This window comes from Aptenodytes forsteri, unplaced genomic scaffold (genome assembly GCF_000699145.1).
Source record: "Aptenodytes forsteri isolate BGI_AS27 unplaced genomic scaffold, ASM69914v1 Scaffold130, whole genome shotgun sequence".
NCBI classification, from domain to species: Eukaryota; Metazoa; Chordata; class Aves; order Sphenisciformes; family Spheniscidae; genus Aptenodytes; species Aptenodytes forsteri.
The window spans coordinates 1,323,824-1,350,043 of NW_008795133.1; the positions used below are offsets into that span (position 1 = coordinate 1,323,824).

The window sequence follows — 26,220 nt, forward strand, 5'->3', positions numbered from 1 at the left end:
CACTCTACCAAGCAGATCCCTGAAGAGGCCAAAGTCTGCTCTCCTGAAGTCCAGGGCAGTGAGCTTGCTGTGCACCCTCCTCGGTGCCCTAAGGATCTTGAACTCCACCATTTCGTGGTGACTGCAGCCCAGGCTGCCCTTGAGCTTCACATTCCCCCCCAGCCCCTCCTTGTTGGCGAGATCATAGTGCAGCATAGCACCTCTCCTCGTTGGCTCCGCAAGCTAGACAAAACTTTGACTCCCTTTTTCAACCATTTCTCATTCTTTCAGTTTTTCATCTTTTTCTTCTTCACCTGTTCTTTTATCCCCCCCTTTGGGGACATTTTGGAAGGTAAACTTTGCAGCCTGTTATATGCTTATCGGAGCAGTGTTACGCAAATAGAAGATCAATAGAATTGCACAGTATAAGATCAAATGTCAGTGCAGGGAGCACTGACAGGTAACACCTGACCAGATGTTTCCTTTCATACTAGTGAGGCTTCAGTTCAAGTATGTTACGATGGCATATACTGAGCAGCTTGCATCTGTCAGGCTGTGAGCCAGATAACCGGCAAAACACTAGAATCAATCAGGTTGGCAGGGTTAGTAGCTAACATCCATCAGCGGGGGTAAAACTTACAGCTTTGGACCTACCCTAAGACATTTTGGGCTTTGTAGCCAGGTGTCTGTGCTCCTCTCCAAGGCTATATATTCTTTATCCATTAATCTCTCCTGTCCCTCTTTATTACAAGAGCATAGCTGGCAAACGTTAGAAAATTAATCCATGACTTTGGTAGTAATAATAAACAGCTGATTTTTAATGTGCCCTTCAGACAGTCTCCATTTCCTGAATTTTGGAAGCATTCAACAAATATGAACACCGTAAGTCTACCACATTGGGCAACTTGCTTCTTGAGGCCCCTCCAGATAATGTGTCTGAAAAGCTATAAATCCTCTTTTGTTTGGCATGAACAAAATAGAAAGCTCCTAGTGACCCTTTACTCTTCCCTTCAAAAAAATATGGCATAGATTAACTGCAGAAACATATGGCTTGTCTGTTCTTATTCCAAAATGATGGGAAATATTGCTGTGGGTATAGTTCATCGTTAAAATAACATTAGGGCTAGGTATATTAAATGTACGAGCTAGATACTGAAGCCCGAGTTTTAATTTTACTGATTCACCTACTAAAGAAATTAATTTTTTCTTTTGACAGGTGGAGCCAACAGTTCCTCTGCAATTAATGCTGCGTGTATTTTCTCTCATGGCATTCAGTTCATTGAAAAAAACTTTCCTGGTGCATTGTCCCGGTTCACAATCGATTTCTTAATACTCTACGCTTTTCTACCAGGACTTGCCATTATAGCAATTCTGAGCTTCAAAATAAGAGAGAGAATTATTGGCAGGCAATAAAAAAGTAGCAGTGCTAACAAAGTCTAATAATACACTTTTAATTTGATTATGGTTGAAGGCTTAAATTGATGGATTTTAGATAGAATTTAAGTGATTATACATACGGAAACACATTCATCTTCTTATGTTTGTTTCTAACCGGATGTTTTCCATCTTGAAAAACAATGTTCTCTTAAGAGCATGAATGGCTTCCTGCTATTGGTATTCCCACCCCACTCCCAAATCAGCCATAATCAACAGTACTACGTGTTTTAAAGGACTTTTTGAATTTAACTTAGTCTGCTGTTGCTGTCAATTTTTAACAATGTATCGATGGCGCTCTAATCTTTTCACACTGTTTTGGGTTTTAACCATTACCAATAAGCAGAGAGGTATAATTGCTAGTAAATCTTGTATTTTAACTCCTATGCTTTGTTTTGATACCATTTTTGGGATTTGTAGAAATGCAACAAACCAAGTAAGTGTAAATAAAGACAGAATCAAGAAATCACTCCACTTTAATCTTATGCATACTTTACAGTCAATGAGTACAGAATCTTTAAGCAATATAAAAGTTACCCAACATGTTTTTGTCTTGTAAACGATGGTAAATCAGAGAAGACAATTATGTTATTTACATCTGTTCCTTCTTTTCATTATAAAATTCTAAATCTTGTTTTGGAAGCAGTTTGTGAATTACTAGAACAAATTTTTGTTTGTTAATAAAATGTCTATTTAGCTAGGGAAGAAAAATATAAAAGTTGTTTGCCAGTTCTTGGAAGCGATGTAGTTTGCATCTTTGGAAATTATTCTCACGGGCTCACTAACATGCCAAAGTCTAATTTATCCATTTAATCAATATAAGTACCTCTCAAAATTGAAAGCCTAACAGACACTGAATTCCCAGATTTTATAACTTACTTCGCATGTTCAGTGAAGAAATTATTTATTACAGAGGGATAGCTAGAGGTTTCTTCGAGGAGGTAAGTGTATTTGTATCTTAAAATTCCATAATAATATAATTAGTTTAATTTGATATATTTGAGATTATGCACTTTGTAACGAAGAATTTGAAATCCTCGAGTAAATGCAAGTTCTCCACTTAAGTGTGAGGCCAAGATTTTTTCTAGTAGCTTTATGTATAATATTCTAAGTTACAAATGTTATATCAGAAAACCATTTGATGAACAAATATGTTAAAAATAACAAGTAACTTTAAAGAGCTGGAAAGATACTACATTAGCTTGTCTTTCCCGTTTTTATGCGCATGTAGGGTTGTTCATCAGGGAACATTCTTACAATCTGGTCTGCCAAGTGACCGTTCAGACATATATTCTCTAACAAGAAGTCTTACCTCTCAAGAGACACCTCTGGCTTTACTCTAGATCTTGTCTTGCGTATTCTCAAAACACTCAGGCCATCTCATAACAGCGAGGATGTCCATGGACAAAAAGCCGTGTGTAGTTTAGGCTAGTGTGTTTCACCATGAGGCTGCATGCGCATCACTTACACTTCCACCACTAACCAAGTATCTGTCAAATTGATTAGACTGACTTCATAGCATTTGAATATTTGACAGAAATGTCTTCTGAATTCTGTGCAAAGTTATTGCAACATTATACATTGCAAGAAATAATTCCTGTGTTAAACTGTATGATACTGAAACCGTGATAAAGCAAACTTCTGAATTTTAGATCAGGTCAAACCTGGTTTTAATTCCACTTTATTCTGCCAGTTTTTATGGAACTATCCTATTCAAATACATCAAACAATGATGCAAATATATTCTTAAGCTTTGCTTTTGAATTATATATGCAAGGAACTAGGAAAAGAACGCCTAGCATACTTTACTATGCAGTTTCGTATTTTGGGTGTGAAAACTTGTTTATATTTAAATACGTGTTTAGGGCAGAAGCATTAAAAAATAAATCAAATATTGTGTTATAAACTATAGAGTAGGTAGAACTGATGAATGCCAGTCTTCATATTCAAACCCATCTCTGAACAGTCTAGAATTCCTTTCTCCCCACTTTTTAAAACTCTGTGTCAGTACCAAGATATACTTAAATTTGGACTGAACAAATAAATGGCTATTTTTATTAAAAATAGTAACCGGAATGCTTAATAAATATTAATTTTGTAGTTTGATATTGTATATTTTCAACTGCATCAGATTAAATTGCTAGTGTAATGTTAAAATGCTTAAAGTAATTTGTATAATGTTCAAATGAAGACACCTATAGCTGTTCATCAATCAGGGTCAAAATCCATTTCTTTCCAGGATTTAGCGGCATTTCTTTTGTATTGTTCAAGTTCCTAAAACAGAAACATACATACTTATTAATCTAATCTCCTCATTATTAAAAGCTGTAAGATTCATACATTAGCCACCTAAACATTTAAAGCACGTACAAACATTTTTCACTGTAGAAAAAACGTACAATGTGTTTTTTATTTTTAATAAAATTATATTAAAAGTGCTATAAATTTTGCCACATTTGCTCTCACACAAGGAGCTAGATTTTATTTATTTATTTATTTATTTAGGCCTAGATACTTGCTTTCTAGGGTAGAAGACATTTTGGGTGGGGTTTTAGACATTCAGTTTGAGAAACCAGGCTCCCTATGAACATACAGCAATGTAACACTACCTGCGTTTTAAAAACAGAAATCAGAATTACCCAACAGAAACTACTGTTTCACACGCATGGAGTCAGGGCCTTTCAAGAAGCAAAATGGATTGGTAATTCCTGAAGATTACCACAAAGAAACTAGAAAAACAAGGCCTACTGTCTTTCTTTTTCTTTTTTTTTTTTAAGCACAGGACTGAAATGAACTTCTGTAAGCTTACATGTCACCAGTGGTGATAATTTAGAGACCTACCAGTGGACCTTAGAAAGCCCTGCAGAGCACAGGCTTGTCCAGAAAGCAGTAAGCAGAAATATATTTCAGAGGAATGCAATGGGTGTTTAGGAAATCGGCATACCATATCTATTCAATCTACGGTACCGGATATTTGTGGAATTCTTATTCATCATTGCTTGAGGTTTTTCGGGAAGTGTATTACTCATGACAGACAGTGATGCCATGCTTTTACTTTTGTTTTGTTTTTCAGTTAGTAGTTAAAATATTCTTTCAGGTGCTACTGTTTAGTAGATTGAAGAGTTAGCATCTGTGTGTAAAAGTAAAATGCAAACCCAGTGTCGTAACTAAAACTATGCATCTTCTAGATAGTAATTAGATTATTAAAAACAAACAGAGGCTCAAATTGTGGAGGTATAAATAAAACAAATTAGGTATGAAAAATGAGGCAATCTACATTATGCTATACTTGACATCAGCTGAGTACTAACATGGTAGACAAATGAGCCTGTTTCAGTCAGAAGTGCTACTGGGAATTTTGAAGCCTGTAATAAAAGGTTCTAGCAACATCACCAAACAACAATTTCATCCTCTGAATTTTATGTAGTGGTGCATAGTGTCGGGAATTATTTCTGAAGATTTTTTCAGCAAAAATTAATTTAGAAAGCACTACGATTGCTTTTTGTTTATTTAAGAATAAGAAGGCTTCCAACGTATTTGCAGGAAGATGATACTCTAATGAGGTACTGTTAGACCTAACCATGTACTGCTTGCAATACAAAAAAAAGTCATCATATCTTACTTGGATCAGGAAAAGAGGTGGATGTAAACCAGGGATTAGTATAAATGTAGCACAGACCCTCAAAAGTGGGCATGTGTTTTATACGATTGCTATTCTGATTTTAAGAGTGGACTTCACAGAGCAAGGAAGGTTTCACTGTAGTTGTACAGATACCAGAACGGACAAAAATAATAAAATTCACACTTGGTGAATTTAACAGAAGTATTAGTTCTCAATCCAGAGCACAGAGGGAGGAAGAAGAAAATAAAGGGCAGAGCAACAAAGAAAATAATCTAAAAACTGTATGGAAATAATAAATGGAAATTTCTCTCTCTCAGGAAATAACTTCAGCAGCTTTGTCATCAGTGCGAAATTTTCAGAAAGCACCACAGATTTATAAGCAGTAAGAGGATATTTAATTAGTGCATATTCTTCATGATGCTTGCAGAAGTCTAGTTTTACAGTTAAGTAACTCATAGATGACTAACACAGAACTTATTGTGTCTAGTCTAAATCTAGTAAGTTGCATTATTAAATACAACTCTAGTACTACTGAACTGTTCTATCTCTAAGCCAGTCTTTACTCAGTATTTTCACTCCCTCATTATTAATATAAAATAATTATGATCTTGGAATGTACTGAACTGTTGGGAACTTGCCAACAGTTAGGAATAGAAAGAATACTGTGATATTTTAAGGAAAACATGTAACCTGATTTATGCTAAGTAAATAATTTAAATTCTAACAACTTTCTCAAAGGCTACAGGAAGGGGTGAAATTAGGCAATGAAGTTTTACATATAACGACAATGCTGTCTGGGGTCATGTCTACAGGTGTTGCCTAAATAATTAGCTTTACAGATTTATCATCTGACTAAACTGTTTCAAGAAAGAGGCAGATAATTTAGCAGAATTTATTTTGCTGCAATTTTAGCTAGCTAGAAGGCAATTCAGTGTAAAGACAATGCAAAACAACACAGAAATGCAAAGTATCAAAACCACAGCATATATTAAAACTGTATAGCTATACCACTACATACAGAAGTACAGAACAAAAGTATAAATATTTATTTTGGAGACACAGCTAGGTAAGACTAACATTCAAACAATTGCAATTTAAATATGCTTTCAATGTGCTCTGAGTGCTTTAAACTTCATTAGTGCTAGCAACTTGTCCTAGATGTCTCAACACTGGCATAAAGTGGATTTTTAATTTTTTTTTTTTTAACCTTAATGCTCCTGTACTTCTGTGTTTCTGTAAATTCTTCATCTGTCAAATGGGGAAGATCACACCTAATCTCATAAAGGGACTGGGAAGACAGACTTAACCGATGTTTGTGAAGCACTCAGATAAGATAGATAGCATTACCACACATTCTCAGAGAAAAAAAATTAATACTTTTGTGTTCATTGAAGTGTCTGAATGGCAGGTTGAGAAATAAGGTACACAAAGAATAAGGATGATGAAAAGAAATACTGAACAATTGAATTGAGACATCAGCAAAATAGTATATGATCATGTAATTAAAGACAATACTATAATGTCTACAAACAAGGAGGAAAAATTAAGACTGTAGGAAAAGCCTTAATTGTTGCATTTCCTCAGTTCTGAGGGACTGACATGACTTAAACTGCATGAAAAAGAAAGTTACTGAAAGTGCCCTCAATCTGGAACATAGTGAAAATAACCAAGTACTGAATCAAGGATTAAAAATTTTAAGCACCTAAACTTCAGTAGGAAATTTAATAACAGTGCTCTAATAATGCTCTTTAAGTTGGTTTAAAAAAAAAAAAAAAATCTTTTGTACCCATTTGGCCATGCTTTCATGTGAAAATGAGAAAGCTTATTCTTGGCAGCTGAGTAAACATCCTAAATAACTTTTTCTCCACAATATGAAGACTAGTGCTTATCCTCCTCTGGAAAAAATTAAGGATGCTACTGCTCTGTTACCCACGTTAAGGTGCCTGTCATACTCCTCTGCCCAGTAACACCGGTCTGACCAAGGAGGTTCATCGCACAATATGCAATCATCTTCTATTTTGTTGAATGAGACTGAAATTGTCTCCTGAAGTTCTGCAGTATGGTTGTGTCAGAGAAGTATGCTGACAAAATATGGCTCTCATTCTGTTGGCCAACACAGTCCCAGTCTCAATCAGACAGCTGCAGATCTGACACCGAGATGACTTTTAGTTGTAAATGACATGGTTAATTAGGTCAGTCTTATTTTAGGGGAGATAGGACTACGCTTCCTTGCGAGATGTTATAGAACCTCCCCTTCTTCTGTTTAAAGTCTTAACAGTTATAGCCCTGTTCGTTGAGATCTGCTTCCATGACTTCTTGTTAGCTGACACCAAACAGCACCAGGCATCTATCTTTTTTTTTTCTTTTTTTTTTTTAGTATACTTTATGGCATTGGGCTTCAGCTAAAACTGGCACCAATCCCTAAAGTAGTATCTTTGTGTAACAAGGACCAGTCAATGTGAACTTTGGCATTGCGTGACACTGACTTCTTAAGTACCTGACTGGGAGGCTATCCAATTCTTTGAGCTCAAGGTTAGCTTTATCATTTGCTTCAATGAATGAAGCTGCAGTCAAATATCCAGATGAAAAAGGTCCAAGCACCTATTTTGAGTATTAGCAGTACAAGGCATAACAGGATAGCTAAGACCTGAAACAAACAAAAACCTTCGAAAAGACATCTTAGGGTACTTACCTCTGTGGCAGAGAGCATTTCTAAAGGAAACAGAGCAGACACCCCCATGTGCCATCTCACTGCCACAAACATTTAGAAGGAACTAAGGAACAAGACTTTCATGCACTCCTAGGTGCTCACAGATGCAGGTGGTATACGTGCAGCTCTAATCGACAATATTATTTTAAAAGATCTCGCTCTTATTCAAGTTATGTGTGTACCTAAAATGAAATTAAGGTCACCTTAAAGCATCAAAAGCCAAAAAGCTAGCAGAGAATAGGGAGAAATGGATGACAAGTTTGTCATCTTGTTTATGTTTTACATGGGCTGTATGAAGAGTTAACAGCAAGCTACACGTTTAAAGCCTAATACATATGCAAAATGAATGTTTTTCTTGACCCTTGAAAGCCCTGCAAAGAGCACAAAATTCCAGTCATTCCCCAAGAGAATCTGCTAGTTAAGAAATACATTAAAAATGTAAATTCCAAAAAGGTCCCTGGTGCTGTATTCTCTCTCTCGGAGCTTAACTCCAGAGAATGAAAAAGCTGTAAACAATTGCAACAGCACTACTTGATATAAGCCTGCACGTTTTATGCCTGTGGGGTCAGAACTAGGAAAAGCATTCTGAAAAGACACAGTTGAGAAAGAGCACATCTCTCTATCTTGAACAAAGGCACAGTGAGGAAAAGATAGCCTCAGAGAGCTTTCCAGAGCAAAAAGGTCTAGAAGAGTGTGGTACGTCTCATAGTTAACTCTGAAAATATTAAGGAGGCAAAATAATCTGGTCTAAAAGAAAACACTCTTGTGACAGGATGCTGATGAGCTGGACTCTTAACTGCTACAGCCAAAAAGCGTATCGGATAAATACTAGCTGACAGCTAGTACGTGGGAGTGAGCCAGGTACTTTCTTGTTTCTGTACTTTTTTTTTTTAAAAAACTGTTTTCTAATTTTATACTTGAGAATTTAACCTTTTACTCTGCTAGCGTGTACAAACCCTCGTTGCAGACAAACCTTTCAACCAAGGTTACAAAGTTGGAAATTGCTGGAATAGGAATATATGATCCAAAGTACAAGGATCCATTTTGACACTGGCTGCATCAAGTGCTAGGACACTAAAAACATTCCTCACAGAGAAATAGCTCTGATTTAATTAAACTTTGTATTGCCACAGTTATCTGTAAATCTATTACAGTGTTATTGAGCTGTCCTGACCAAGACTGCAATGTCAGCCAGGTATGCTAGTTCTTCTATCAATCAGACTCAGTGACAGGGGCTGTATTTTGTTTCTGTTGCTATGTTTTTGTGTGGTTTTTTTTTTCCTTTAAAGCTTATCTTTGAGATAAACAAGCAAACTGGTTATCACCTAGAGTCCAAAGTGGCATATTAATTAACCGAAAGTAACCGAGAAAAATGACAACATGCACTTAAATGATTTTAAAATATACGCTGTCATCATAGGAAACATCCATTTTGCATTCTGTCCTATTATTTCATTAGCAACATGTTGCATATTAAACATCTTAATATACCATTCCTCCTACACAATAGATATCATGAGACTCTATAAAGAGTGCCAGACTTATGATGCATTTAAAACGTTGCTTTAAAAATAGGATTTTTGTGCCACTTTTCATATAACTGGGAAATCCAAAGACACTTCAAGACTCACTGCAACTACTGAGTTCTTTTCTTTTAGATGTATATTGCTATCTTGGTGTATTTCAAATTGAATGAAATTCTTGGAGTATAAAACATTTTAATAGTGTGCAAATAGTCTTGTAATAATTGAACTTCACAATAGAGAAGTTCAGGAAATAGCTGCAGATAACAAAAGTAATTTTCTCTTTAATGCTCAAATTACTTGTAGTAGTCCAACTAAAAGAAGCTACACTGGTTTGCAATGCCCTTGAACAGATTAAGATTCTAAAAGCCTGTCTCTTTTGTTTAAAAACAGAAAATTAATAATTTCCTATATGATTTAATCAAGGCATACCAGTCTCTTCTTTTGCAAGACGTAAGTATTATCTAAAAATAACAAACCTAGTACACCATATAGTTATTTTGAGATATATAGATATACTGAGTATGAGATTACATTATAAATTCCAAAAGCAATGTGCTTTACAAATTTTAATGAGTTCTAAGGCTGCTCTTGATGCAACAGAAATTCAGAACTGATGCCTACATTAACAGGATATTACAGGTAATGTGCAAGTTCAAAGACTGCAGGGGATTCTTGAAATTGCTTTATTCTTTTACATTATTAATGTATTTTTTTTAGATCAGGTAACTACAGGTTTACTGCCTTATGCAATCTAACTAAACTCTACAAAAATGTGATAGCAGTAATAATCTAATCCTCTGGCTTTCTTTTACAAGCGTGCAAAAAGATGAAATTTGCCGTGGTATTTTAGGGTTAGTTGAGATTAACTGCAGTGCAATTCAATAAAACTGCCTTTCATCTCAAGAGCGTGGGTCTGTAAAAGCATGTGAGATCTAGATTGGTACAATCCATCACCTTAAGCGCTGTTAGAAAGACCTCCTTTAACCGCAGTAACTTGGTCCACAAGGAAGTTAAATGGCATACAAATAGCCCACATATAAGCTGCGAGAGTAGAGTGGAATGTTTCTCAGTCATTCTAGCAAAGAATTTTCTGTGTGTGGAACAAAAGAATCTATACGAAATAGAGAGTTTCCAGAATAAGTATGTGGTACTTCTTCCAACCAAAGAAAAATACACAAATCTTGGATTGATTTTAACAGACCCATACCTATGATATTGATGAAGACTATTAACATCACGTGAGTAGAAATACTGTACATACACTGATATCTAAGGCAATGTTCTAACCTTCGTCTAGTTTGCCACAGAATTTTTCTACAAAATTAATTCACCACAAATGTAGGGAAATGCAGAAACACTTCAGAATTAATAAGAAAAAATAAAAGACCCTTTCCCCGCTAAAGGTCTTTCCTGGAATTCAGGGGTTAAGCCAAATATCACTGTGGAATAATTCTGTTCACTCTGTTTAAGATAAGACGTAGCTAGCCTGCAAACTCGAGTCAGAAGTGTTATCATCTCAGTACCTTTCCAGTTTAAATAAAAAGTTTTGAAGGTGGAAGACAAAAATTAAAAAAGTAAACAGCCCCCACCCCAAACCTTGATACCGCTTCCTAGAATTCCTGCTAGTCAACATCCAAATGAGAGTACGGGGTGCAGAAGTGAAGACATTACTGCCAAGAAAGCTTCACAGTTCACAGCTTTGCTTCAATATTATTTTAGTGAAATAATTCTGGAAGACAGCTAGAGGGAAAATTTGAATTATTCATTTCTAAAGAAACCACAGAGCCAAAATTTGAGATCTAACAATGCTCTACCTGCTTAATGTCTACCAATGGAAAAAAAAAGCCCAAACGACTAAGTTGAAAACTAACATTGAAGTTATTTAAAGGCAAAAAGGGGGCTACGAGTATATTCTACAATTAATTCAGCAATGCTGGTGGTTCTGGAATACCCGACTGTGAACAGCAACTGGAGAACAACCACACACCTGGTTTTTCTGAGCTCTCATAACATCCACTTCGTACTCAGCATATTGTAAATCCTGTGCAGGGTCCTTGGTATCTTGTAAATTGCAGAAACTCTAAGAGAAAAAATGATAAAGGCCCAAATGATAAAATTTATTTTTTGTTCTTTTAACAAGAAAATGCAACTCTGTAGATCTAATGGAAGTATTTTGCTTTTAATACAAATGTATTAAAATCCTGCATTTATGGAAGAATTTTGTGCTATAGGACACGGATTAGATAAAATACACTGTATTTTATCTTAGATCGGTAAAATGATGAGAAAGTAATAGCGCAGTTAGATCTTAAAGGAAAGAAAATATTCTTATTTGCTAGATGTTTATTATTCTCTCCTCAAAATGAAAATATCCTTCTGGCCCATGACATTTGTGTTAAGGTTGCTCTTGCTAGAGTATTTAATACTCAAGACTAAAATTCAGTTCTGGTTACCAGAAGCGTTATTTCAATATCTGAGAAATTGGTTACTATCTTTTTGCCGAACACTTGAAATCTCATTTACTAACTTTGAGGGAACTCTAAATTTAAGTTTAATTCCAAAGAGCAAATACGCTAAAAGAAAGAAACACTATCAAATAAGATTTATTTTTTTTAAATGTTGTCCTGCAGATCGCTCCTTACTCATAACAAATGGAAAGTAGCAATAAGTCAATCATACAAATGATGGAATAAAATAAATCAGAATTATAATTACTATTAGATGAGGTGATGGAAAAAAGAAATTCACAATCATAAAAACAGCTTTGAAGTTTAAAGCATATTTTGGAACCAAAACAGAAGACTGGGAATCTCCTTGGCAAATCTTCTTTAATTAGACTAATACCTCAGAACACTGACGGAGCTTGCAAGATGAGAAATGTATTCATTTCTCCAGCTGTTTCAGGGGGAGTTCGGGAGTTATGGCATAGGGGGTTGGGGAAGGTTTGTTTATTGTGTTTTAAAAGGCTATGGGCAAAAGTGACATGAAAAATAATAGTCCTGTACAGTTTCTGAAAAGTAAAGTTCAGTCTTTATCATGTTGGGGCATACTGTAGTCAGAACGGCATCTTAGTGATAATTTCTTCTGGTCACAAACCACCTGAAATAATTTCTAGGCTTTGATATGTAGTAGTCAAGTGAGTGGGAAAGAGTGAATTCAGACTCCTTCTCGCCAAGAATGGAGATCCATAGACTGAAAAGTAGAAAAAGCCCAGTTTGTGCACCATAATTTGAGGCACAGTTTCATAGCCCTGACTGACTTCCTTGCCTGCCCAGGTAAGCCGTAGGGCAGGAAATGGACAGGGATAAAGAACTGTGATACAATCTAGTACACGAGGAGAAAGCAGCAGCCTGTATTTGCTCAGGTCAAATAGAAAAGAATTTTGATTTCCTAACAGCAGCAATTACTTTTTATTGAAAAGAAGTATTTGGGGCTTTGCCTCTTGGGTCCAGAATTTTCTGAAATATGTACAAGATTTATCACTACATAGGTGCCAAGGGATTCTAATTACCTTGCAAATCCAAACACTTCCCATAGCAAATTGACAGATTTTGGCAAGGAACTCAACACACTCGCCTCATTCAAAGCCTCATGCCCTAGGAGAACAAGGATCAGTAGCTTGCTACAGCCAGGAAGAGCTCTCATCTTGGAATATCACTGTCATTTGGTTTAGGCATTAGGGGATACGTCACCTTATAGAATTCCAAAAACGCTGAGTATAGCTTGTCTCTCAATGTAATGAAAGGCAATGGTATAACTTTGGAAAAAACAGAGGGTTACATTGGTACTTTCATTATTACTAAATGTAGGAAGGCAACTGAAGATGCAGAAGCCAATAATCAAAGCACCACTACATACAAATCTGTACCTTTTAAAAAAGTATGAATTAAAGAGGTTGGAAGAAACAGCACTGCTAAGTGAGACTGAAATTCCAGTGACTGGACTTGAAAGACAAAAATTAGCAGTGATATTACTACTATTCTGTGAGAAAAGAACCTGTGAAGCAGACGTGTAAATACCTACCTTGGGAGGAAATGTTTTCTCAAATACTTTTTTCCACAGTTCCAACGGTGTGTTTGCACGCATCTTTCCAATATCACTATCAGAAGCGGGTGGTGGTCCTAAGGAATAGAGCACAGCACAAAGTAATACAAGTATGTTGTCATAACAACATAAATTATCAAAGCATTTTGGATAATGATCCATCTAATTTAATATTTTATCTTCTACAGTGACAAGCTGAAACAAGTTTGAAAAAACACTCACCTCCTACCATGAAACAGGCTGAGTGGTATCGTATATTATATTTTCTTTCAGAACTACGCTTATTGGTACTTTACTATTTGAAGTAGTCCTGATACCTTATTAAACTACCTAACAAAACTGTGCAAGTAATTCTCAATAATATAAATACTGAATCGTGTAACTGTAATTTCTAAGTAATTTCCTTCAATAATCTGTTAAAACTGATGCTGATGTGCTATAATTTATTTTTTATTTGCTTAGATTTTTTTTCTCATTTTCAAAAACAATTAAGCGACAAACACGATGAACAGGAAATGTCCTAACCTATTTGGCTCAGCGAATCCAGGCCTGCTGGTATAAACAGAGGTTTGCCGGGATCCACTGATAAAGACTTGCTAAACAGAAAAAAGAAAATGTATCAAGTGAGCTGATGTGCTATAATTTATTTTTTATTTGCTTAGATTTTTTTTCTCATTTTCAAAAACAATTAAGCGACAAACACGATGAACAGGAAATGTCCTAACCTATTTGGCTCAGCGAATCCAGGCCTGCTGGTATAAACAGAGGTTTGCCGGGATCCACTGATAAAGACTTGCTAAACAGAAAAAAGAAAATGTATCAAGTGAGCATTTAGCAATCAACGAAAAATGACATTATTCTAGCCAAGACTAGACCCTTACTGGGCCTTGCATACAAATACACGTAAATGAAAATCTACTCAATTCTAGTGGTGACCATGTTTCTAATCCATCAGTTTTGGGATCAAAACCAAAGAGTTATCACTGTCCTGTGCAGAGATAGGCAGCTGAGACACAGGAGTAGAAGTCCATGAACAAGAATCTTTCAGAGATCATATTTAAGAAAAAAAATGTTTTGGTGATTAAAATATTTTTTATTAAGTACTTTTAAACTCTGGGCAAGACATTTAATAGTTGGACAATAATTATGTTACCTTTTATCATAGCCAAATGCCAAGTGATTAATAAGAACACGGGCTTTCAGCAGGAGAGCCTCAGATTTACTGGTAAACTAAATGAATCGGAAAACAAAATATACATTATGATCTTCCATCATAGAAATATTACATTGTCATCTGCATAGAGGATTTCAGATAGAGCTTGGCTAATTCCTGACCTCAATAGATTTCGTATATGTGCACTGAATTTACTACAATAAAAATCTCACCCTCCCTTTCCAAAACATGAATGTATTTGTGACTGAATATATAGATCAAGAAAGATTAAATGAAAAATAGCATAAAGATTAAAGAATAAATTTTAAAATATTGATTCACAACTTCTGAAGTATGCACGTAGAGACACAAATTTTTTGCCCAAGACTAACGAGTTATTAAGATTTTAAAATACACTAAAAATTATCCAGAATACCATAAAAATTTAGAAATGTAATGAATAACTAAAACCGTTCACACATCATAAAGCAACTTGATAGTGGCAGAACTGGTACAGATTTATCAGAAAGCAGCTCCCAGAATATCCTCTCAAACAGTGTGCTTATTCCTGTCTAAGGGCTTTTGTATCCTAACAGATTCATGTCTTTGAGAAAGAAGTCAGATCCCTACTGTGGGAAATGAAGTTTCTCCCACTCATTTCAATGGCAATCAGGATTTAGCTGCCAGAGTTTTAGGCTCCTAGTTCTTCATTTTTAATTACAATAATGCTTAAATACTCTTTTAAAAAAATTTTTTTAGATCAAGACAGTTGTATTCTCAATTAACAAAAGATGAATTCACGTGTCAAAGTACAAAAGCTGTACAATTTTACATGGATGCAAAAGGACATGCTGTGATTGTAACAATTTAAAACAAATGTAAGTTGTTTGGTAATCAAAATAAGCCACTATTAAGTATTATTTATTACATAAATGATGGTTGATACAATTGGAACCATGTTCTCATGTAGAGAGAGCCCAAGAGGCAGCTTTTTTGGATTGTGAACCTCAGCATGCATGTTTTTGTCTTTACGCAGGAGATGACCAGCCAAACTCAAAATCAATTTATATACCCACATAAATACTGCATTGTCCTCATGGTTGGCAGTTCCTACTCATTACTGTAAAAAAATCCCTGCCTTTATTCTTCAACACTGTAAGTGTGATAATCCGGTATGTTTAAACTGCTGTGAAGACAAGGCCTTGGATCTAAGTTTTTAAATCTACCGAAGCCAGGTCACTAGACATAAGTTCATGCTTCTACCAAAACGGCCAGTTCTCTAATTCTATCTAGGGCGATCACTTTTTCCCTGTCCTCCTTTCTTGTACCAAAAAACTTTTGTCAGATGTGCAGTAAACTCAATACAGAAACTGAGTTGGCTAATGGATAACTATTTTTATTTATTTTTTGCTGATACTGGGAATTATGCATTTTTTTTATTCATAAGGTATATCCACCCATCCCCTGCCAATACCTGTAACCCATTTGACAGATTAGCTCATGAAGAAAGCTACTGTAAAACCAATTAAATCCCATTTTCTCTAGGAGTTTTACATTTCTATTTTTTTAAATATTGTTTTGTAACACAAATATTGCTCATCTTCTCTATCCTTAGTTAGAAAGTGAATATACACACCACTAATGATGCTCCATAATAATGTGAAATAAATCGAAGTGTCTTGCTTACGATTTTCCTCATTTCAGAGTCAAACTCCTGAAAAAGTTGATATTGGAACATATACGTAAGAAACAAAAACCAAAATATTACAGCTAGAACTTTTAATTTTTTGTATAAACTGCAACGCACTTAGGCTACAATATATGAGGTTTTCAGCTGTCAGCATAATTATATCTTAAGACAGAATCAGTAACAGCCTACTCTGAAAAGAAATGTCACAATTTCCCTTTGTTTCTTTTTTACAGAGGGAGCCTAATTCAGGCAATATGTTAGTCCAGAAAAAGTTTCTTAATTGGGAATGTGTATTCCATTTCCAATTAATTTGTTTTATTTTGTTTTAAATTTTTAGAAGTAGAAATACTACATACTAGAAGAACAAGGATTTTTTCTTTTTGTGAAGATATTCAACTTTCAGTAAACCTTTGGGTATATGCTCTCTAAAGTCTAATACCTGCAAGATTTGAAAGGTGCATAAAACCACCTTTTCATGAATGTTTCTTTAACATAAGATCACACAGATGGCCTTCCCTGGATAAAAATCGGTGAAAACCTAGTCCCAGTGAAGCCTGCAGGAGGCTGTCCATAGACCCCAATGGAATGAGGCTGTTATTCTGTGCTTATTACATGAGAGTCACTGAATTTTAAAGAGGTCATGGCTCCGCATAAAGTCTCAGTATGAAAGAAGGCACAGTACCTTGTTAATAAAGAATTAAGTAACTCAAAGAGTCAGCCAAGTATCAGTGCACTATGTAGTCATCCAGAGAAGCACAGGCTGCCAGCACGGCAGCTAAAAATCAAACATACTGTTCTAGTTTCTCATGAGCAAGTGCTGCTTGAAAATTGAGTATGCATTTGTTTGGATTTTTAACGCCCTGGGAGAGAATCCAGCAGTACTATGACATTTCTTTCCTCTCCCCCCTAAAAGATGCAATTACTCACTTGTCTCTGAAAACTTAAGAAGTACTTTAAAAAAAAAAAAAAGTTCCAGACTGAAATGATAGTTTACTGTTCGTACTGCCACAGCTACCAAAAAAATCTGACCAGCTGACTTGAGAGATGCCCCTCTTTCACTGCCATAAACTTAGAGCTGCTGTCAGAAGGGACACACGGAGCTGGATTTCTCTCATTATAAAAGAAAGTCATCAACATGATGGGGTTTTTTTTGTTTTCCTCTTTGGTCTGCAGCAACTTATATCTCAACACTTTCCAAGTACATCTCAAAAATCTCAGTTTGGGAGTGTTTTGTGAAGGAATGACAGTATTCCGTCCAACAGTATTGTGGAAGGCAAGATTTTTTTGTGGTAAAAGGCTGACTGGACGTACTTTTGTTCAAATGATTACTGTTATATTACCAAGATTTTAGTATATAGAATCTTTACCAGGTATTTGTTAATTATTAAAAAAATACATTAGGTATTACTTACATGAAAAATATCATATTTGCTTCCAATTATCACCAAGGGTATTGGAAAAGGGTCAACTAAGTCATAATCCTATTAAACAGATATACGACAGTTAAGCAGTGTAAACAAACTGTAGAAGATTGCAACTGTTAAAACAACTGAAAGGGGTTAAAATTAATTCACAGAAGACAAGCTCTATTTTTTCAAAACCTTACGTTAGATGAATAAACTTTGATGCAGTATCCATACCATATTCTACAATTTTCTCATTTTCTTCATAAATGGTCTGGAAATAATCCCCCTGAGCAGTCAGAACACTTGCTGGCATAAGGGCTCTTACACTATATACTCCAGCTCCAACATTAGATGGAAAGGAAAGAGAGGAAAAACTTCATATATTCACAGAACAACTGCCAGATTGGATTAGTAGAACTGGCTTTTTGACACACTCCCTCTCCTTGCATCATATCCAAAGTAATACAGTAAAAAGCTCAAGAAAATTAAGCTGAATGATTTTCTTGTGTCACACAGTTGTCCTCCCCACATCACATTTTCCAAATTCTTAAAAAATATTTAATGTGATTTTCAAATGTTTGCTATCAGCAGAAAGAGGAAACGTCACCTAACAACCAGGAAAATGCAAATCAATACCAGTGGACAAAAACAGCTCTGGGGGTGTAGATTTAACTGTTAAATAGCTAACTTCTGATAAAAGTGTTAATAAGTAGATTACAATAATTCTCAAGTTATCTGGAAGGTTTTCCTGTAGTCCATATGAAATGAGACAATCCCCTCCTGTTCACACAGTTATTTAGTCCAGCTGCTTTGGTTGCAGCAGAGTAGAAAAGAGATGTGTTGTAGCACAGGTTGACCTAACTGTTCCCTTCTAAAACCGGTTATTTCACATACACGTTAAATGACAGTATGTTAGCAAGAAGCTGCACATACTGCACAATCCTCTACTTTGAGAGGAAAAAAAAATGGCTTCACTCATACACTGTCAAGGCAAAAGCTTTGAGCAAAATGATCGTAACTTAAAACTGGGTGTATAGAATATAGAACTGAAAAAAAATTAGATTTAGTTTCTTAACCAAGAAAAAATGAACTCGGGATAACATCAGAAACATTAAAACTGGCATACTGAACCCTATTCATCTTTTGACTATGGAATTAATATTTTATTATGGACTACTTTAGGTGCATCCAGCCTTTTTAAACAAGGTCTGCAATTGATATACTTATGCTTTATCATCATAGCCAATAATTCTTTATCCAGGCCAATGGAATATATCCAAACATTAAAAAAAACCTCCAAGAACTTCACCAATTCCTGTTTATCATAAAAATATGTTTAGCTATAAAAAGGCAAATAAAAATCTGCGTAAACTGTCATTTACTTTGACTATAAAAGACAGTATTTCCTCCCACAAAATTGACATAATTTTTTCTTGAACAATGATGAAAGTAAAAAGAGAACCGAGGAGTAACATAACATTTTGTTTGCATCCTTTCTGTTTTTGATAATGAAGGCTGAATTGAAATTCTAGTTTAGAAGGTATAATTGTGTTCCCTACAGGACAAGTATAACAAGCCGCCTCTTCTTAACAATTAATGGCATTATTCTTTTTACTTATTGAAAAAAGCTTGCAGTTTTCTGGTATGTAAGCCCCTATATTTAAACTTGACACTGTGGTCATGATTTATTGCCAAGTGTGCTTGCAGGCATTTTCTTTTTGTGAATTACCTTCTCTAAAAGTAAAAAACAAAATCATAATCCAGCAGATCTCAAACCCTATACTCTAAATCTACTGAGTGTTGCGTATGTTGCTTTCTCATAAATTTTAAGTTACTTTTAAATGTTTGAGCCATATAAGCATTTGCTGTATTGCAGCATTTTATAGAAGTTACAGTAACTAGATTTATGTGCCAAGTCTTTGAATTGTTGAATACTTATTTATGCATTATATACACACAACATTTGCAGAGGTTTAATGCACAATGACTTTTCACTTCTATTGCGCATAATCTAGTTTAGCTTTTCCAGAGATTTAGTTAGCAATTATGTTTAAAGGACTGATGTTAACATTTCTGAAATTTTATAATTTAATTAGTTGTCAGATTATCAAAAGACATTGAGTTTGTGATAGACATTTAAATAAATGCAAAGTATATAGTCATGTTGATGGCTGTTACAACTATATTCTTTGCTTAAATTTGTACCTTCAGCTAGTCTCTTGCTAGATGACTTTTGTACATTCTAGTTTTCATCTTCCTTTTAAAAAGATGGGGGGGGGAAGCAAACTGCTACTCTAAAACTATTTCTTTTGATTGGTGTAACATGCCATAACAATCACATTAGATATCTAACAAAAAGATATAAGAAACCTTCTTTCCTTGTTTCTGCTCTTATTGAATTTTTATTAAATTGCTATAATTTTCCAGTGAACAGGTTCATCTACATCAAATGGATTTTCAGTCATGCATAAAAATCTAAAAGAGTTGTTTATGATTTTCAAAAGCATTATCTTTAACTGTATAAAGGCCTGTGACATCTGGAGAAAATATTAGAAGTAACTTACTGGATGATCCCTCTGCAGATTGTTCCGCATCCTCTGTTTAATTTCAGTAGCTACTTCAGGATTTGTCTTTTCCAGTTTGGTTAAAATTTTGTTCACGTGGTTCCTGGTGACCTGCAGAAGTTTCTCTGCAGTAGTCCAGAGTTCGTTAGGTTTGGACAGATCCAATACAAGAACTACAGCAAATGACCTATTAAAAAGGCATTATTTGGTCAAATCTTTAGCGCATGAGACAATTAACATTTTCATATACAACCATACCTGTAGTACAAATGCTGAAAGTGACAAATGTGAAAATACAAATGCTAAGATATAATTAAATGTGTCAGCAAAGGAAGATGGCTTTTGAGGATACTCTGAGCTCTGAAGAAACCTTTCCCTTGTCTCTTGTTCAGAACTATTACTTTGGCAACTTTCCATCGGAGGTTTTGGGGGGATTGCATATATCAAACTTTGTTTCTGGAGACTTTGTTTCAAAGCAGTAAAACATGCAAATATCCTGAGCCCATTTAGCTCCTTCTTGTATGACTGGGCACTTCTACTGTCATGTATCCCTGCCACCTCATAACTCCACCATCCCAGATGAAGCAACATTAGCAAATGGTTCAGATCTTTCCTAACTGTTAAGGTATTAGAAAGTTCTATACTTTCATTATTCTTTTGTAATATGAAATGGAAAAAACTGGTTAAGGGCAATATTCTGTGCCATGGACTATGCCAATTAGCTGGAACCTCAAATGTGTGTATCTTTCAGTTCTGAAAGATAAATGGAAGAAGTCAGAGTATTCAAGACATATTTAGCAATTACCAGGCTTTTAAAGGTGGATCATGATGAGAAATGTTTTACCCATAAAATCCTCTCCTTCTAAAACCCTGCCTCCCAAAACTCTAACTGCATTAAAATGCAACTGTAAAGAAGAACATCGCAAATGCAGCCATTTGAATGGATGCAATCATTCTTTCACATTCCATCCTGACTTGAAAAAGGGGATTCCAGACCAGAGCGGTGTTAGAAAGACTACAAAGCAAAGTGAATGTCCAATTTCACTTTAAAATGCTGTGGGGAAAAAATCTGGTGAAAAGTGTCTCGGTGAAACTAGATATAGTTCATGGAACTTTAAAATAAGCAAATTGCTTGACTACAGACAGATGAGAAAACCAGTGAAAAGCACCTATACTTAAGTTGAAATGGTAGAATTTTTGACGAGCACGTTAAAAATATTGCCTTATGAACAGAAGTGGTCTTACAGAACAATGTTGCTACCCCATCAAAGAATCTTAAGATCATCCACATCAGAAGATCGCTTATCAGTAAAAAGGGAAGAAAAGACTGATGGAGGTGGAGCTCAGTTAAGTTCATTTAGACAATAGTTGAAAAATGATAGCTGCTTTTTTCCCCCAAGCTCTTCCAGAAACAAAAAGCTTCACATGCCAGAAGTATTCTTTTTTATTCCGTCTTAGTCTCTCACTAGATAATGGCATTATCTCAATAGCCAAAACAGCAGCAGATGTACATGATAAAAATTGTATCCCTCCTTTTTAATTTCCTTTTTTTTCCCCCACAGACGTTAAAGCTCACTACCAAAGGAATAAAGCAATGCATGATAATACAAAACGTATCTTTTGATCCTTTTTATTTCCTTTTTTTTCCCCCAGACAAAAAAGTTGTCTTCACTACCAAAGGAATAAAGCAATGCATAATAATACAAAACGTATCTTTTGATCCTTTTCTCCTCTTCCACTTCCCACTCCGTCTTCCCTAACCAGAAAAAACATAAAATGCACCCACCGTCACCTTCTCATTTCTTCATGCAACTCTTCATGCATTTCTTCTTCCTATGCCATTCCACCACTTTTATGGATTTTTCTCACTACGTTCTCTTAATTCTCTCTAAATTCCTGTTTCCTTTTGTCTTCAAATAATTTCAATAGTTTTAGTCCCTCTCAGAAACATCATCTCTCTTGTATGATGATCTTCTCATCAGATGGTCACTTCATTTCCTAAAACTCCAGATATTTTTTTGTCACAATTTTTTGCCTTATTTTTCACCCAAAAATACGGCCCCTCACAGAGATAGCATTTATGTTTGCATACAGAAGTAGGAAGCAAGATTTTATTTTTCGTATGCCCCCAAGTTGCTTTTTCTGCTCTTTCATTGAGCATGAAGATACTATGTCTTCTCTTTTTCTGTATTTCTTGTTCTACCTACTTAAGGCCAACCTATTTCCTTCATGTTATCGCTTTCTTGTTGTTGTTGGAGATTGCTAAGAACTTGGCTTATTAGGAGAGAACCGTGAAAAGGAAGGTCAAAGCAAAGTATCAGTGGTATTACAATGATTTTTAGAAAAAAATCGTAAGTGTTCCGTCTTACATTTTGAAGGAGTTTTCCACAATAGAAGGTCTAGAAGTTTACTTATGTTTGAAGGGAAGCTGAAATTAACTTTGGAATTCACTTACCTTACGTTGTTGCTAGTGATTGGTATTCGAATCAGTTCCAATAATGAGGTTCCACCACCTAGTTCCCAAAAATGAGCTATATCTTTAGGCTGTAAAAGAGTTTCTTTTATGTTAGAAACGTGTGCTTCCATGCAACACCAAGAGAAGATCTTCATCTGATAAACTGGCTTTTCATGCAAATAACTCAGAACAAGAACATATATTATTTCACTAGTATTTTCTGAAAAACAAAACCAAATAAAAAACTTCCCATGTTAAGGAAATCCCATACAACACTTAGAAAGACTCCTGGCATGCCTACAACTGTCTTGATAAATGACCACGGTAAAGTAAAAAAGTCAGGAAGAAGCATGATTAATGATAAACATAAAAAAATCAGGTTCTCTTCCCTTTCTTTTTGTTTATTGCAGCTCAAGACTAATGCTTTTTGAGAAGTTCGCAACTGGAAAAGTAATGAATCTCCACCTTCTCGTTTAGTTTCTGGGAAAAGTTTTAAGTGATTTTTATCTTTCAGAATCAGATTTTCCACTCCCTGCTTCAGTAACAGAAACAGCAATTACCTGCAGCAGTAGTTATTGCTGCTGGGCAGTATTGTGCTGTGATGGGAATGGGTTCGGTATTTCTGTTAACATAATTTGCAGTGCAAAATTTAGCAATATGGACATATAAATCATAATTAAATTTTTGGGTTAACATCCTCTAAGATAACTGCTTCTCTCATAAAACTGTTTGTAAAGTATCTTCATCGGTTTGTACTCATTTTTGCATTTTAAAGACAAAGTTAAAGGCATGCATACTATGTTACAATGGGAAAATAAAAGCACTCAAACACGACAGACAAGGTAGTTTTTATAGATGAATCTGATTGATTGCTTTGTGTTATACTTTGGTCTCTGATCTACTGTGGTTTAGTGAGAGGGAAAAACATATTACAGATTAAAATACAAAATTAAGATAGCTAATTTAAATAAAATTATATTAAAAACCCCTTTTTGTTTCACAAACAATAAGCTAAAACCCCTAAGATTCTTATACATAAAAATAAAACATATTCTTTTTATATGTGTGTGTATATATATATAAAAAGATGGGGTAAACTATACTTTCTGGATACTCACTGTATTGTGTCTCCTTGCCCTTCTTCCAAAAGTATATTCCAAGGCTAATGTTGGCTTTGGAATCTCTTCCCTATGCAAGGAAAAATAACTTCATTTTGTCAAGATCCTCTAAGTAAAGAGAGTTAATTCTACAGCTACTAAATTATATTTATCAGTCAGTTCAGAATTTGGCTTAGAAACAGCAATACAGAGAGGACACTTTAAGACAACAGGTCTCAGCTGCTGAAGACAGGAGAAGTAGCAGCACCAACCTCAATAGACGGCCACTTAAGCTCTCTAATACTGGAGAAGAAGGACTGAAGGGGTCAGATGACAGGTAGTAATGAAGGGAAATAAGTTTATCCATAAGTGATCAACCGGTCACAGAATACAACACCTGTATACATATATTATGAATTATCACACAATATAACTATTTATGTAAAATTCTAATCCACAGTTGAAAACTACTTTTAAAAATTTAACACATACCTCTCGAGACACCTCAGTATAATAGTGGTCTTTCCCTGGAAATTAAAAACAAAGAAGAACCCTACTGTACTGTCATTAAAGCATAAAAGTTGTATCGCTAAATGAAACTCACTCATTTAACGTTCCAATAATAAAGTACCGGAAAAGTGTAAACTCATGTAATTGTTTGTAGCCTTATAGTGGAAATGGAACTGCCAACTTTCTGTCAGAATCAAGTTACACTACCATTATTATAATTATAAACCAAGAGATGACAAATACAGTAATAGGAATAGTGTGCTTAAAATTAGACATTAGTGATCAACCTGGCCAACTCTGTTAACTGTTCAGCAGTTTTTAATTATTAATAATACATTTATGTAATGTTTGGTTTCCACTGGAATTAATTATTACCGATGAGATGGAAATAGAAAGAATGCTTAAAATACAAATAAACATACAGAAAAATATGTCTTTACACTGTTGAAATTCAGACACTGAGTACCATGCCACACTGAAGGGGCTAGCACTTCTACAGTTTGCTCCTGTGTCCTTTCCTATCTCAAAAATCAGTGAATTTCAGGTAAATCTGAAAAGTCATTGTATTTTCTCTGGAAAAGGTGTTTTAAAAATTGCTGATTAAGAGCTTGCACATATACCAATCCTTCTAAAATAAAAGTTGTATTCTTAAAAATATGACTCACTTGGTCAAAAAGGCGAGTATTTCCTTATTTACTTTACAAATAAATGCTAACAAATGAAAAATATGAAATTACTAATGGTCAAACTTATGGGACAATGAGTTAAAACAATCTTAGGCATGTGGAATCACGAGTTTGCAATCACTGATGAGGCATGTTCAAATAGGTCTGACACAATACAGACACAATTCGTAGCAGGATGTCAAGGCCTCTACCTACAACAAAACTGGTATCAATGCACTTAAATTGGATTGTTACCAGTTAAACCTTTACAAGGGGAAATTTGACATGTCAAACAATTAAAGAGTAGCATTATTTCCGGCAGTTACTTTTACAAAAATTAAGGAAGCCAAACCTGAAAGAATTAGCACATCCTCGATAACAATGGTTGAAGTTTTGACTCTCCAAACCATAAACTTGAAATTCTGAATTGTAATAATGTCTAATTGGTCCACCCTTTGTGGAATGCCTACTCTCTGCAGAATCAGAACATAACATATTTTGTCTTTAGAAGAATTAAGTGGACCTTAATGTCTGAAAATATCAGATATTTTCCCTGACAAAAACTATGTTCGAAAAGCACAGAATTGTACAGTATTTAGCGTTACCCCATTTTTGTTTCCCATAAATAATAGTGATTTTTCCCAAACTTCCACGTGCTTGCCATCGTCGTCAGCGTTTTCTCTCTTCTCTACTTCAGCTATAGCAAGATCCCATAAAGTATCACTAGTTGGAAAAAACAAAATAAGAGTGTCATTAAACAATGGACGCTCGACCATAATTCCTGAAAAAATCTAATGGATAAATGAAAGGTATTACAGTTTGTTATTATTATTTATTATTATTATTTCACATCACATGCCCTCTACTTGTCGAAGTACTTCTCCTAACAAAGCCAGGTTAAGTAAAATTCCTCAGGTAACCCCAACAGCCATTTGCTGCACACGCTGAGTAAATACCAGCTGCGTGGCAGGAAGCTTTGAGTACGTTTAAGACACCTTTAAAAGGTTTTCTAACGATTAAGGCTTTTCACAGCACCCTGCAGGTCAGGCTGGCAGCCTCTGGAGTCGTCAGCTCCCGTTCGCTGGCACCGGCGGAGCCGGCCGCGGGTCAGTGGGCTCGAGAGGGCTCAGGACCCGCCCTCGGTGTCCCGGGGAAGCTACTGCTCGGGACAACGAGGGCTTCCCGGTCTCAGGCTCCCCCACGGCCACCTGCGGGGAGGTGGGGGTGGGTTAGGCCTTCCCCTTTTCCACGGGGTCCCTAACAGGAGCAACCGGTTCCTCGCACCAAGGGCCAGGCGTGGCCCCATCCTGCCCCCGGCCCCGCTCGTTTTCGGGGGCAGAGGCCGAAACTGCCCCTTTTACGCCT

At 35.5% G+C, this 26,220-nt stretch overlaps 2 protein-coding genes across 2 annotated transcripts in view; one reads left to right on the forward strand and one right to left on the reverse strand.

Annotated features, from left to right (window-relative positions):
* The window catches only part of ABCG5 (ATP binding cassette subfamily G member 5), an 18,808-nt gene extending 17,416 nt beyond the window's left edge, over nt 1-1,392 (forward strand). Inside the window, exon 13 of the mRNA XM_009278404.1 lies at nt 1,196-1,392. Within this exon, the coding sequence (XP_009276679.1) occupies nt 1,196-1,392 (197 nt within the window). The remainder of the gene's footprint in view (nt 1-1,195) is intronic.
* Nucleotides 1,393-1,888: 496 nt separating this feature from the next.
* On the reverse strand, nt 1,889-25,631 carry DYNC2LI1 (dynein cytoplasmic 2 light intermediate chain 1). Its single transcript, XM_009278405.2, has 12 exons — nt 25,461-25,631; nt 24,173-24,207; nt 23,702-23,771; nt 22,584-22,672; nt 20,129-20,315; nt 17,571-17,639; nt 16,105-16,182; nt 14,469-14,545; nt 14,041-14,111; nt 13,295-13,392; nt 11,259-11,351; nt 1,889-3,687 (listed from the first exon to the last, which is right to left on the reverse strand). Exons 1-12 carry the CDS (start codon nt 25,629-25,631, stop codon nt 3,622-3,624), a joined length of 1,104 nt encoding a protein of 367 aa, XP_009276680.2. The 3' UTR covers nt 1,889-3,621.
* Nucleotides 25,632-26,220: the final 589 nt, after the last annotated feature.